This window comes from Anomalospiza imberbis, chromosome 13 (genome assembly GCF_031753505.1).
Source record: "Anomalospiza imberbis isolate Cuckoo-Finch-1a 21T00152 chromosome 13, ASM3175350v1, whole genome shotgun sequence".
Taxonomy (NCBI): Eukaryota; Metazoa; Chordata; class Aves; order Passeriformes; family Viduidae; genus Anomalospiza; species Anomalospiza imberbis.
In genome coordinates this window covers 17,708,122-17,721,254 of record NC_089693.1, presented here as the reverse complement: position 1 = coordinate 17,721,254, position 13,133 = coordinate 17,708,122, and the positions used below count along the sequence as shown (strand labels likewise).

The 13,133-nt window shown below is 41.8% G+C and overlaps 1 protein-coding gene across 10 annotated transcripts in view; it reads left to right on the top strand.

Moving 5' to 3' along the window:
- Positions 1-13,133, top strand: part of MYO9A (myosin IXA) — a 171,426-nt gene that overhangs the window by 60,215 nt on the left and 98,078 nt on the right. For 9 of the 10 annotated variants that reach the window (XM_068204297.1, XM_068204293.1, XM_068204292.1 and 6 more), the window contains exons 3-6: positions 1,145-1,239; positions 5,423-5,485; positions 7,161-7,260; positions 9,914-9,970. In XM_068204297.1, coding sequence (XP_068060398.1) covers positions 1,145-1,239; positions 5,423-5,485; positions 7,161-7,260; positions 9,914-9,970 — 315 coding nt within the window. The remainder of the gene's footprint in view (positions 1-1,144; positions 1,240-5,422; positions 5,486-7,160; positions 7,261-9,913; positions 9,971-13,133) is intronic. The other variant, XM_068204295.1, reaches the window with a different exon arrangement.

Genomic DNA, 13,133 nt, shown 5'->3' with positions numbered 1-13,133 from the left:
GGAAATCACGTTGTTATTCCATGGCAAACCTCTGTGGGTTCTTAAATCATTAAATCTGAACAATTTGGGAAATAAATCAGCCTGGGAAGGGAACCGGATCATGCATGGACGGGATGTGTCCAATGCCCTTTCTCCAAGGTCTCATTTCATTTGGCCTTTATATTCTGCTTTTAGTTGGGAAGTTAAATCCACAAAGGTCATTTGAAAAGCTTCAGATTATAGATGGAAAGCCCTTTTAATCTTTTCTAATAAATAGCTGAGCAGGGAATAAATCTATTGGGAGCTGAGCTCTGATGTTAAGCCTCAGCACAAAATGCCCATACATGAGCAACACTTGGAAATTATCTCTGAAATTATAATTACCTTAAATAAATTTGACTTAGAAGAAAAGGTGTGTGATTATGAAAACTGGTTTAATAAATGAAGCATTAATTGGACCTGGCGGCTTGGCAGATTCTGTCACCGTGGTCTGGATGATGATGAAAATGATTTAGGCACAACTGAAAACAGCAGTTTCGGTTCAGAGATTTCTTTTAAATGGCAAAAATTACTCTCTCCAGTCAGTGCTTTGGTAAGGCAGGGTTGGAATAAAAGCTTTGCATAATAAAGACTTAAAAGCATTTTGATTTTGGAGAAGCAACAGCAGCAAATGGAAACTAGAGCATCTGAAATGCTGAAAATACTCTGGGTTATGCCAATGCTGTGTATGACATTATCTAGTCTGAGTAGCCTTCAAAGCATTTTCCCCCCTAATTCCACATATAATTAAAAAGCAGCTTCCTCTAGCTCATTAAAATGTAGAGTCCTGTTGGAGCAGTGTACTTTTATATTTATTTAAATGAATAAAGCACAGCTTTAATGCAGACTGTAATAACTTCAAACATTAAATCTCTTCTGTGCAGCTCACACTCTGTTTTTAACCAGTGTTTAGCTTCTTTTCATGAACACCAGCTTGCAAAGGAACATGGTTCCTAGCAGCTCCTTAGATTATTTTGTGAACCACTCAAGAAACTTTCCCCATCCCCTGTTTTTTGATGTGAAATGATAGGAAAATCCCCCAAGTTCAGTTGTGAGTGACGCTCATGGAAATCAGGCAAGGCGGTGGCTTTTCCAGCATAATGATGGCATCTCCCTCTTTCCACAGGCATTTGGAAATGCAAAAACAGCCCATAACAACAACTCCAGTCGCTTTGGCAAATTCATCCAAGTGAATTACCAGGAGACGGGTACCGTGCGAGGGTAAGTGGGAACGGGGTGGAGGTGCTGGGTGAACCAAACCCAGGCTGCAGTAGGATGTTCTTGCTTTGGTCAGTATCTTTCCCAAAACAGAGATAGGAAATAAAAATTCATAGATTTTAGCTTACTAAAATCTGCTGGTATGGAAATATTGGTGCATCCAAAGTAGGTGCTGAGGTGTGGGTACACCTGAGCTGCCTTCAAGCCAGCTGAGCTCTCCATAATCCTGATGTCAGATTTTTAATGAACCTGAAAAGCAGCATCTCCTCACCAGACAGGAGTTAAGGCAGAAAAGGGGAACTTTTTAGCTGGGATGGGGTAGGGCCTGAGCAGTAGATGGGGAGTGAAAGGTTTGGCTCAGGCTCAGGAGCCAAGGGGAGGATTTAATCTCTGGCTGAGAGTTCTGGAGGCCATTGAGCCACACTCTTCTTGCTCTCTGCCTGATTCCCCCCAGGCTCTCCCTGCAAGTCTCTCCTTAACTCAGCCCTTGACCAGCAAGGCCTCTTCTTTGTCCCAGGTCACTCCAAGGAGATCCTTGTCTCCATTGTGGTTCTCCTCAGTTTATTTCAGCTTTGGAAATTTAGAGCAGACCTGAGGATAAGAATTTTGGGGTGATGATTGAAGCTCACAGACATGGGCACTGGGGACCCAGAAACCCCCCATGGCCTGGGCTGATCCTTCAGCATGGGCAGCAGGAAAAGGGGGATTCTGCCCTGCTCAGGTGAGACCCCACCTGCAGAGCTGCCTCAGCCCTGGGCCCAGCACAGAGAGGACGTGGAGCTGCTGGAGAGAATCCAGAGGAGGCCATGGAGCTGCTCTGAGGGTGGAGCCCCTCTGCTCTGGAGCCAGGCTGGGAGAGCTGGGGGAGCTCACCTGGAGAGGAGAAGGCTCCAGGGAGAGCTCAGAGCCCTTCCAGGGCCTGAAGGGGCTCCAGGAGAGCTGGAGAGGGACTGGGGACAAGAGATGGAGGGACAGGACACAGGGAATGGCTTCCACTGCCAGAGGGCAGGGATGGATGGGATATTGGGAAGGAATTCTTGGCTGGGAGGGCGGTGAGGCCCTGACACAGGGTGCTCAGAGCAGCTGTGGCTGCCCCTGGATCCCTGGCAGTGCCCAAGGCCAGGCTGGACACTGGGGCTTGGAGCACCCTGGGCTAGTGTAAGATGTCCCTGCCCATGGCAGGGATGGAGCTACCTAAACCCAGCTTTCTCTCTGGCTTCAGATAATTTCCATGGCTTCAGATCATCACCAAGGAGCTGTAAATGAGCAGGGCTTTCTTAACCCCCCTTTTTATCCAGGTTAACTGAGTCAGTTGGAAAAATGAGGAGTAGAAGCAGCATTTCAGGGGCTGTATAATTTCTGCAGCTGGCTAAGAGACCTCTTGCTGGGACTTTGTTGTTATTTTAGAGAATTGCTTTTAAAATTTTTTGCTTTCTTATTTTCCAGCAGAACAGTATCACACAAAGAGCTGCCATTAATTTTTGAGTGGGCTTGGGTACTCCACGTCCTTTCCCACTGGTTTTGCATCCCACGTCAAACCTGATGCTCTTTTTTCCCCTTATTTAATTCTGCTGCACAGTTCTCTTAAAAGGATAAACCTCATTTTTTTCATACCTCCTGGGTAACAAGAATCCAACAAATGCCTTAACTATGTATTATCTTGGCATGCTGTAGCAGCACTGTGGTTGTGGCCTCTATTTGTATTTGGCAGAGATATGCAAATAACTGTATTCTTGTTCATAAAATAGGAGAACTTTCTTTGCTTTTTAAAAAATGAACTTTCTTGGTCTTTGGTCGCACAGTGTGATGTGACTGTACTCTGCTACGAGCTTGCAGTGCTCCCCCAGTGAAAAGAAAAGATGTTTAAAGAAAAATACAAGGATTTGAAAAACAAAAAGTATATGTGGCATAGAAGCCCATATTTTTTTCCTGTGAAAGAAGATTTTTGTGAAAACTTAGCCTATACTTTTTTAGTACAACCCAAATCAATTATCACCCTGTGTTTTGTGTATCAGTAGCTTTGGTAATGGAACTATAAATTGCATCTCCTAATCAGAGTTTTCCTCCCTTCAGAGGTTGAAAATAGCAGTTGAATATTTGCTTACCACCGCTCTGAGTATAATCACCCAGACTTGAAGAGATGGAACAGGCAGGAGGTTGAGCAGCACTGAACCCCACCCTGTAAGATGAAGTCTTGGATGGTCTCTCAGATGGAACAGGAGCAGTGCTGCAGTTCAGGGCATTACCAGGAGGCTTCCTGAATTTTGGACATCCTAGTCCATAATAAGCCAGGCCTGGAGGAAGGTCTTTGCAACCTGCTCAGTCCCCATGAGATGATCAAAAGCCTTGACACCTGACACGATCCATAAAATGGCAGAAGAGCCAGAAAGGAGAGGCTTTTTATCTAGAGCCAGCTAGGAGGGTTGAAATGAAAGCCCTGTTGAAATACAGGCTCTCTGTGCTTAAATCAGTGTTTTACACCAGATCATTCCCTTGGAGCTCCTCTTCTTTGCTCTTAAAGGTCGAACTGACATAGCTGACTATGGTAAATAAAAAGAAATTTGGAGACATTAACTTTTTAAGACATAAGCTGGTTTTCTTACTCACTATCCTGTTACAAGAAGGGACAGATGTTGTTCTTGGGACATGGATTCATTGTGACCTTTGCAGTAAGCAAGGGATAATTTTACCAAAATAGCATTGTAATTAGATCTATTTATATATATATATATATATATATATATATATATATATATATAAAATAAAATTCAAAATACAGAAACTTTCTAAAATAAAATTAAAATAAATTCCCTGATTTAAATAGTGGCTGGGACCAGATGACCTCCAGAAGACCTTTCCAATCTAAATTATTGCCTAAGAAATATTTTTGGGGTGGTTTATAATAAGAACAAAATTGATAGGGGTAGGGATGAATGCCAAGGGCATGCAGGTTGTTGTACAGGAGTGTCTGAGCCACTATCCCGTGGGATCTCATCAGTGGATTATGGGAGACTCTCAATCATGTGTTCCCTGCCATGAATTCATGGCTTGGGAAGGAAAAATTTGGTTTAGGTTAGAAAGGGAACATAAAAACCCCATCAAACTGTGGGTGAGGAATATCCATAGACTGTTCCCAGCTTCCTCCCAGGGAATGAACAGGAAAACAGCTTTGCTGTCTGTCTTCCTTTACTCCTCCTGTCCAGCAAGATCATTCAGTGGGAAGTTGGATTTGCCACTTCCAGCAGCCTCTTCCAAGAGCTGCCATAAGAATTTTCACAAAACCTCTGCAGCATGTCCAAATGATTTATATTTTAGTTTTTATGGAAAGAAGGAAGAAAGTTGTGCTGGAGGTAATAATTAGATCTGGCTTTCCCATCTATGGTGGAGGAAAGCACTTCCTTGTCCCACCATGCTCGAGGTTCGTTGGGTTTCCCAATTCCTCCATAGCTCCGACTGTGGGTGCCACGTCACTGGGCATCTGTCACCAGAAAAACACAGCTATCCAAACTGCCACCTAGAACTCCAGCTTCTAAATCCCTGTCATTACTGGGTAGGTTTGTTTGGAAGAAATAAACCTGTGGAAGCTTTGTTTAACTCGACAAACCTGAAAAAAGTATTTAATATGTAGATTGAGCGGGTTTGTTGTGGAGGCTCTTAAGAGAAAATGTAAACTGCAATGAGAAGCTTTCGCAATTGTGTATTTTTTTTTGACTGGAGCCAGAAGTTAATAATCCAAATTTTTGGTGAGAAGTGGCTCTTCTGGAAGAGGGAATGGGGATTTGGGGGCTGATTCTGCAGCTAAATGGCATCTTGCACGCTTCTGCTTGCAGATGTATTTCCACGTGCACGGCTCCTGGGCTGCAGGCAATGGGATTTTGCTGGCTTTGGATGAAATAAGGATCCGAGCTCCTTTCTTGCAGACAGCATTTCTCTTGCCCATAGGCTGACGCATCTGAGATCATGTTTTTCAGATCCAAGTTAGTTTTGGCTTGGTATCAAACCAAAAAAACCTCAAAAGCCAAACATAATATTGAGCTTGTTCTGCTGAGGAAGAAATTTATATAACTAAGTGAAACAAGGCTGAAACTTCTTTGTGTGGGTACCAAGGCTGAAGCCCCCGCTAAAGCTGTGTTCGTTGAAGCTGAGTATCAGGTCAATGAATGATGCTTTGATTTTTCCCTTGCAGAGCTTATGTTGAAAAATACCTCCTGGAGAAGTCCCGACTGGTCTATCAAGAGCACAACGAGCGGTGGGTGCCTCTGTTTTGCCCAAGGCTTGGGTTTAACTCCTATATGTGGCACAGATAACTTAAATCTCTGGTGGAGCTGGCACAGAGGATCAGGATTTTCATGCTCTTAACCCTGTGCTGCAGAGATTAATGCTGCATTTTATATTTGAATATTTAGTTGTTTAGGGAGAAATGTGCTAATGGAGGGAATAAACTCCATTATTTTATCAAAAGTCTTTGACTTACCATGGAATCATAGAATAGATTGTACTGGAGTGGGACCCTTAAAGATTATCTTGTTCCAACCCCTGCCATGAGAAGGGGACCCTCCACTACAATATTCTTACATTTAATTTATTTTTCACTGTCTTTATGGCAGATAGATTATTATGTACCACTTCATTCATGTGCAACTTGTGAACTGCTTAATATGTCATTTTAGGAGAGAAGGATGGTATTTTCATTCTTCTTTGCAGTTCACTGAAGCCTTTAGAGGGCCTTCTAGAAAGATCCAAAATTATATAGAGAATGAACTTATGTGAAGTGTGTTCTTTCCTAATTTGCTGCATATTCTTTGTTGCATATTCCTCTCCTCTCTCAGTAATTATTATTCCACTTTTAAATAATTTTGCTGCCTTTAGTTGTCTTTCAACTCTTGGCACTTCTGGCTGTGTTTCCCTTTGGAGACAGATGTGTGAGTTTTCTGGAATGCTCCAGGGCTGTTCCTGGAGTTAAAGAGCATCTACAGCCTTGACAAACGTCCTCTTGGGTGTTGCAAGATGATTAAACTTGGATCCGCTTGGAAAACATCCAACATAAAAGCACAGCTTTAATTTTAGAAAGAAATGGTGTTAGAGTCGTCTGGAAGCAGAACAGATGAGTGTCCCTTGGGGTGGATTTAGCATTAGCAATATTCAGGTATTTTGAATATTTGAGTTTTTGAATACTTGAAGATTTTTCAGTCGTGTCTCATGGAACTGCAACTGGAAAGTCGTTGCCTTTTTAATGGTAATAAGGTATGAAAATTAATAATTTCTGCATTGCAAGGAAATACATTGTGATTCTAATAAAAGAGGTCGGGCTCTAATAAAGGAGCTGGGAATGGTCAGGTGTGCTCTCAGGGAACATGGTACAGGACAAGGGGAAACAGCGTCAAGCTGTGCCAGGGGAGGCTCAGGTTGGACATCAGGAGGAATTTCTTCCAGGACAGTGTGGTCAGGCAATGGAAGGGGCTGCCCGGGGATGTTTGGAGTCCCCATCCATGGGGATGTCCAAGGAATTCATGGACATTGTACTCAGTGCTCTGGACTGAGAACAAGGTGGGGTTTGGGCACAGCTTGGACTCGATGGTCTGGGAGGTCTTTTCCCACCTAAATGATTATGGGATTCTGTGAAATATGTAGGCATCGCACATGGTTCTGAAGGAAAACCTAAGCATCCCAGGTTTTCTAGAAATTCTTCAAGTAGATTCTAGGGCAGTGGCTGTCCTTGGATGGAGAAGAGGGATCTTGTTCTCCATGACATAATTGAATCTATTCCATCCCTGCACAGCAGGTACAGACCAGCTCTAAACGGTGTCAGGCCTGAGCTTGAGAGCTGGAAAATCAGGTTGGGAGGTTTCAGTGTGCCTCTGCTCAGTGCTGCTGCTGCTGCTCATTTTCGAGTCTAACAGCTTTTGTTTTTCATTTGTCACCAGGAACTACCATGTATTTTATTACCTCCTGGCAGGAGCGAGCGAGGAGGAGAGATCAGCATTTCACCTGAAGCAGCCAGAGGAATATCATTACCTTAACCAGGTGGGAGTTCTATACAGAAATACAATCCTTGGTCTTGCCTTTTCTTCTGCTGATATTTAATGCTAATAAGGAAGAGGTGTGGAGTAGTAAAAGTGGGGGTTTTTAAAGGTATGGAGTAGTAAAAGTTGGTTTTAATGGTTTTTAGGAAGTCTTCTGTCATTGGAATAATTCTGCATTAGCAATCTGAACACCTGGTAGTGTTTCAGGGAAAGAATAATCAGTGTTTTCTGTACCTGGGACATATTAAATGTATTGAGTTTTTGATTGCTGGAGGGAGAAACAGTCAGAATTTCCTGCTCCCTGTGTGAATGCCATTTACTCATTAATATCTGTCTCCTGAGCAGGAGAAGAGGGGAAAATGTAGCATACTGGGATATAACATCTTGCATGAGGAAGTCCTAATTCTGTAGCTTCTGGCTGGCTTTTAGCACGACCCTCTGAATTTAACAACAGAACAAGTCTAATATAACTAAAACCACAGCAGCCATTGAAAACCTGGGAATTAATAATGGATGAGGTGTTACCAACAGCCAAATAATCTCAGTTTACATGATGATAATTTTATAATAAACTGATTTACTTCAGGTATTTAGACAGTTATTCAGTGAGTCTTGCAAGTAGGGACTTCAAATGGACCAAAAAGAGGAGGAATATGTGGAAGAAGAGTTAAGTTACATGTTGATTTTAACTAACTGCAATATTTTTGGTGCTGAAACATGAGGAGCAATAAAGAGTGATTTAACCCCTAAACTGGAAAGAAACTTGGACCCACAGCCCAACCCAAATAGCCTTTAGCCTTCATAAAAATAAAACTTCATTCAGGAATAGCTCTCAATTACCAGAGACTTTTTAGGGATGTTTTTAAAGCAGACAATCAACACCAAAATCCACTGTATATTAACGACACCCGTGGCTGGATTGGGAAATATTCCCACGTGAGGAACACTCCGAGGGCTGGGGGCTCTTTGCTGGAGTCTCCATGCCTCAGGCGTTGCTTGGAGAGTGTGGTGTGATCTCCAGCACCATCTGTGCCACAGTTTTGCAGTGGGAAGATGCCAAGATGGAACGTTTTGTTGGATTCCCAGGTTTTGTTGGTCCATCCACTTGCTTTTTGTTAGTTGAAAGCATTGCTTTTAATTACAGCCCTTTTCTTTTACATGGCAGTTTAAGAGCATATCTATTTAAAGGAAAATGAGAAATCTAACAGTACGTAGTGTGAGGAACCAGTAGGAATATTATAATTTAGGGTGAAATGTTTATTTTAATCTAAATTATGGTGCTGTGGGGAAAGTAAGCTGGAGAAAGCTGCTAAGATCAGTCCAGTGGATCAGGGAAGCAGACTCTGGACTTCCCTGAACACAGTGTATCGACAGCAGTGACACTCTGAGTTTTTGGGTGGTTTTTAAATAATTTTTTAGTAATTAGGATTCGAGTTAACACTGACAACTATGGAAAAACAATGCCTTCAGATATGGCCTGGGCATGGTTTCACATGAAGACTATCTGACAGTGCAGTAGCAGCTATTCCCTGCCCTGAAGGAGAAAGGAAAAGGAAAATAAGGAGAAAAAGGAAAAAGGAGATAGTGGAGAAATGGAAAAAGAAAGTTGGGAAACATTTAAGAGAAAAATTATAAAATGACCCTTTAACATTTGCAGTCTCTTCTTAAGTGTGTCCTGGAGAAGACCCTGCCTTTTTAAAAGGAAGAAGAACCAGTTCAGACATGAACTAAGTGTTTTACTGAAAATTAAATATTCATATAGAGAAGCCATAAAATATTGAACCAGGCCCCTGAACCGTCCTGAGTCAGGCTTTACTTTCCTCCTCCCAGGTTCCTCAGCTCTTGTTGTGTTATGCAAAGCAAATGGGGAGTTTGCTTTGCAGATGAGAAATAATCTATTCAGATACTTAACCAAAATCTGCTCTGTAAAAGCAGGGAGCAGATTGAAAATAAAGATTTCAATTTATTTTTAAATGCAAATTTACTCAAAGTATCCCCTGAGTATGGGGGACTTTTCCATCTCTTCCCCCAGTGGCAGTTGTACCCAGCCCTGCACACCCTGCAGCTCACTGAATATTTTCTGTGCTGGTTGTTGACTTTTATCCATTTTGGAAACAGTCATTTGCAGGTTTAGATCCTTATTTTCAGCTCCTCAGGAGCTCCAGTGCCATCTCTCTCCCTCTTGGGACCGGTAATGCTTTGACTTCTCTCAACTCCATCTCTGTCTGATTGGAAAAAGACACAAATTCCTAAAAAGCTTTGGAGTGTTGCTTGGAAGAATCTCATTTTTGCTGCACTTGTGTTTGTCTGGAGCAGAGGTTGAGAGTAGAAACAAACCAAATCTGTTCTTCAGTGAGATTTTGGCATCAGTGGCTCTTCAGCTCCAAGTAAACCAAGGGTTTCCCCAAGTCTGTAAGACAAAAAAAGGTTTTAGTATATCCATTAGGATTATTGATGAGAGGGTCTCGCTCAATGAGGTGCACTATGAGCAGGAACCAGCATCAGGAATGTAAAACCATCATGAACCTTCCCTTAAAACAAATCAAACTAGGGAATGACTCTGCAGAATAACAATTATTTTCCTGCTTAGGGAGCAGGTCTTCGGGGTGATTTGGGGTGGGAACACCACTTAACCCGCTCTGCCTTGCTTTCAGATGACAAAGAAACCCCTCAGACAGAGCTGGGATGATTATTGCTATGACTCGGAGCCGGTCAGTACAAGAACCCGCCTCTTCTGTGTTGCTGGTGCAGGGCTGCTCTCACTTGAGTGTTTTAGGGACACAAAGAAAGCCAAATCCAATGAAGTTTAACCCATTAACCACCCTTTGCCCTGCAGTGGTGTTGCTTGTGACAGTACAGATTTTTTTTTTTCCCTTGCCCTTTTATGGTTCCTTCCATTTGGAAAGCTTCTTCAGCAGTTGGAGATGCTCAGGTCTCTACAGTCCTCTCAGTTTTAGAAAACTAAGGGGGTTTTCATTCCTTCCTGATGGAATATGTGATGATATATGGAAATTCTGATGTGACAGCAATGTGAAAACTGAAATTCCATTCCAATAAAACAGCAAATCAGTGTCTTGAAGCCCCAAGAGATGCATCAGTTCGTGCTGGTTTTAGTGGTGTATCTGCTCTCCAGCTTCCAGGAAAAAACAGACAAACCCAATAACATCCCCCAGCCATCTGTGAGAAAATCAAATCCTGATATTGTTCAGAGTGCAAAAGCAATGCCTTCTCCTAAAATACTTCTGCTGACATGATCATCCTTTCCAAATGGATCGCCCCAAAAAAGGGAATGGTGAAGCTTCTCCCCCTTCCTTGGCTCCTCCTGCGCCACAAACATGCCCTGGGTGTCCGTGCGTCCCGTGGTGCTCCCTGTTGGTGTGTCCTGCATGTGGAAGCATGTTTGGCATCACCTGCTTGTCCTTCCTGCTAGTTTTCCCATGTGCTTGATGATTGCCAAAGTCTTGCTGATGTATCTGGAAGAGTAAGAGGTGATCTGGGAAGGAGCTGGGATTCACTCGGGCTAAATAAGTGCCTTAACAGCAACATTTCCCTGCAAATCCTTAGGAGGGGAGGAGGGAATTTCCCTCACGAGGTTAAAAATATTGAATATTGGATTGGTGTCCTTAATCTATCAGCATCCTTAGGGGCCCTGCAGGATCAGGGAGTGATGAGCAGATGCTGTTCTAGATCTTAATACCCTTTATAAGTTGGAAAGCCCTTAATTGCTTTAGGAAGGGGTTGGGACAATTTGCTGAAGGAATTAAAATTAAAACTACCCCAAAATTTGGTACCTTCTTCTGGCACGACCAAGAACACCCTGCCAGCGTGGGGGCTGCCATGTCTGTGTCCTTACTCTGTGCAACAAAACCATGTGTCATTAACCATTTGGCTGTTTATTTGCTTATGTATTTAGGATAATTTTATTTGGGATCATTTTCTGTGACAGTCCTGGTAAATCACATCTTTGCTTCAGTTGAGGATTCACTCTTAAGCCTACCCTGGTCTCCTCCCCATACCCATGGACTCAACCTGCTGCAGACACCAAGTTTATAAAGAAGCTCTGTTTTATCCTCTTTAAATTTTCCATGGAAACCCATGGATTGCTTCAATGTAACTGTAGGAAGCAGTGGACTCACTTTGACTGGGAAACTAATTGCTCTGGCAGGATATTAACAGCAAGTTAGGTCTGTGGGGATGGACTTTGTGATGCTTGTCTGCTCTAGTATCAAGGACACTCCTCTGTTTTATAATTATCCTTCATTTATCATCCATTAGGAAGCAGTTCCTTGCTGTAACACTGCAGAGAGCATCCGCTTTTAAGCAGAGAATTTGCTAAAAGTCTTTCCATGCGGATTAATGAGTCGGGCAATTGTTATGTAAATCATTAATTAAATTGCCTTTGGCGTAGATTGTGCTACTTTGGAGTCGTCCAGGGTATTTTGCTGTTGACTCGTGACTTAATTTTGGAGGAATGATGCCAGAAAATGAAAATGTCTCCTGGAATGTGGGGTGCCACTAAAAGCACCACTTGGTGTCTTTAAAAAAAGCTTTAAACCTGCCTAATTTGCAGGATTTGTGGGTGTGTTGTTGTCCTGCCAGAACGAGGGTGGGAAGTTCTGCTGAGTTCTCGGTGTAAGTGCAGTGGCCGAGGAAGCCAAGGTTGGAGCTCAGGAGGGACAAGGTCTTATCCTGAGGTTTTATGACGTGAATAATCAGTGCTGGTGCCTCTGGTGTCCCTGCTCTTGGTGAAGTCATTGTTGTGCTCCTTTAGGTGGCTCTGGAACAGGGTTGTTTCCGATTAGCTCCTAATGGAAGGTGAAAATGCCCTTTTCTAATGACTGTTTCCTAAAACAGGCTGGTATTTTCTCCTGGAATTTCAGTCCTCGCCTTCATCGATGCTCTGTGTGGTTTTAAATGGTTTTACTGTTCAACAGCTCCAAATTCACTTTGCCCATGGAGCATTAACTTGTCCCTGAGGACAATTGATAAAAAAATTTCGATTTTCTTGTCCAATTGCACTTCTCTGGCTTTTAGTGCAGTTGTATGGATGTCTCCTATGTTGCAATAAATATTTTAAATATGTAAACAATATAATAAATGATAATATAAGCATTTAAATATATAAACAATATAAATAAATATATATCTTAAATAAGGGTCTTCCACTCTGTTTATAACTATAGCTGTAATGATGCTCTGGAGTGGGATGAAGAACTTCATTGATATGCTTGTGAGGCTTTAAATGCTGTAAACCACAAAGCTGATATTATAAAATAACTTCATTCTGTATATTCTGTATTTATGATTAATTTTCTGTACTATCATTGAGTACAAGTGGCTTTTCAATGATTTACATAACTCTATTTAATGCAGACTTTCCTAATTATTTGTGCAAAATTTTTTGCACATTTGCTTGTTTGATAAATATGATGTTCAGGAAATTATCAAAATCAACTGTGTGTATTCAGCTGCTTAATTAATTCCAACTGCAGCTACAATTTTTATTTGTATTATTTTGATAAACTTTTAATAGAATTTTATAGAATTTTTATTTGTTTACTTGCACTTGGATTAACTTGTTGAAAGTCTCTAATTACTTGTAGAAAGTCTTGATTTAAGTGTTAATAAAATAGTCATAGGTTTAAAATAGCACAATATTGTGTGATACACAATAAACTAATTTTATTCACAGATGGGTAGTTTTTATAGGCAGCAATGGGTAGAATATTAAATATAGGCTAGGAAAGCAGAGAGAAGAATAAATAATCTATGGGAGGCCTACAGTGAGCCAAAGGAGAAGAAAATTGGCATTAATGGTCTATATGTTAATTTAAAGAACATTTCTGTTTCCTAAATATTGGTGCAGGACAGCTT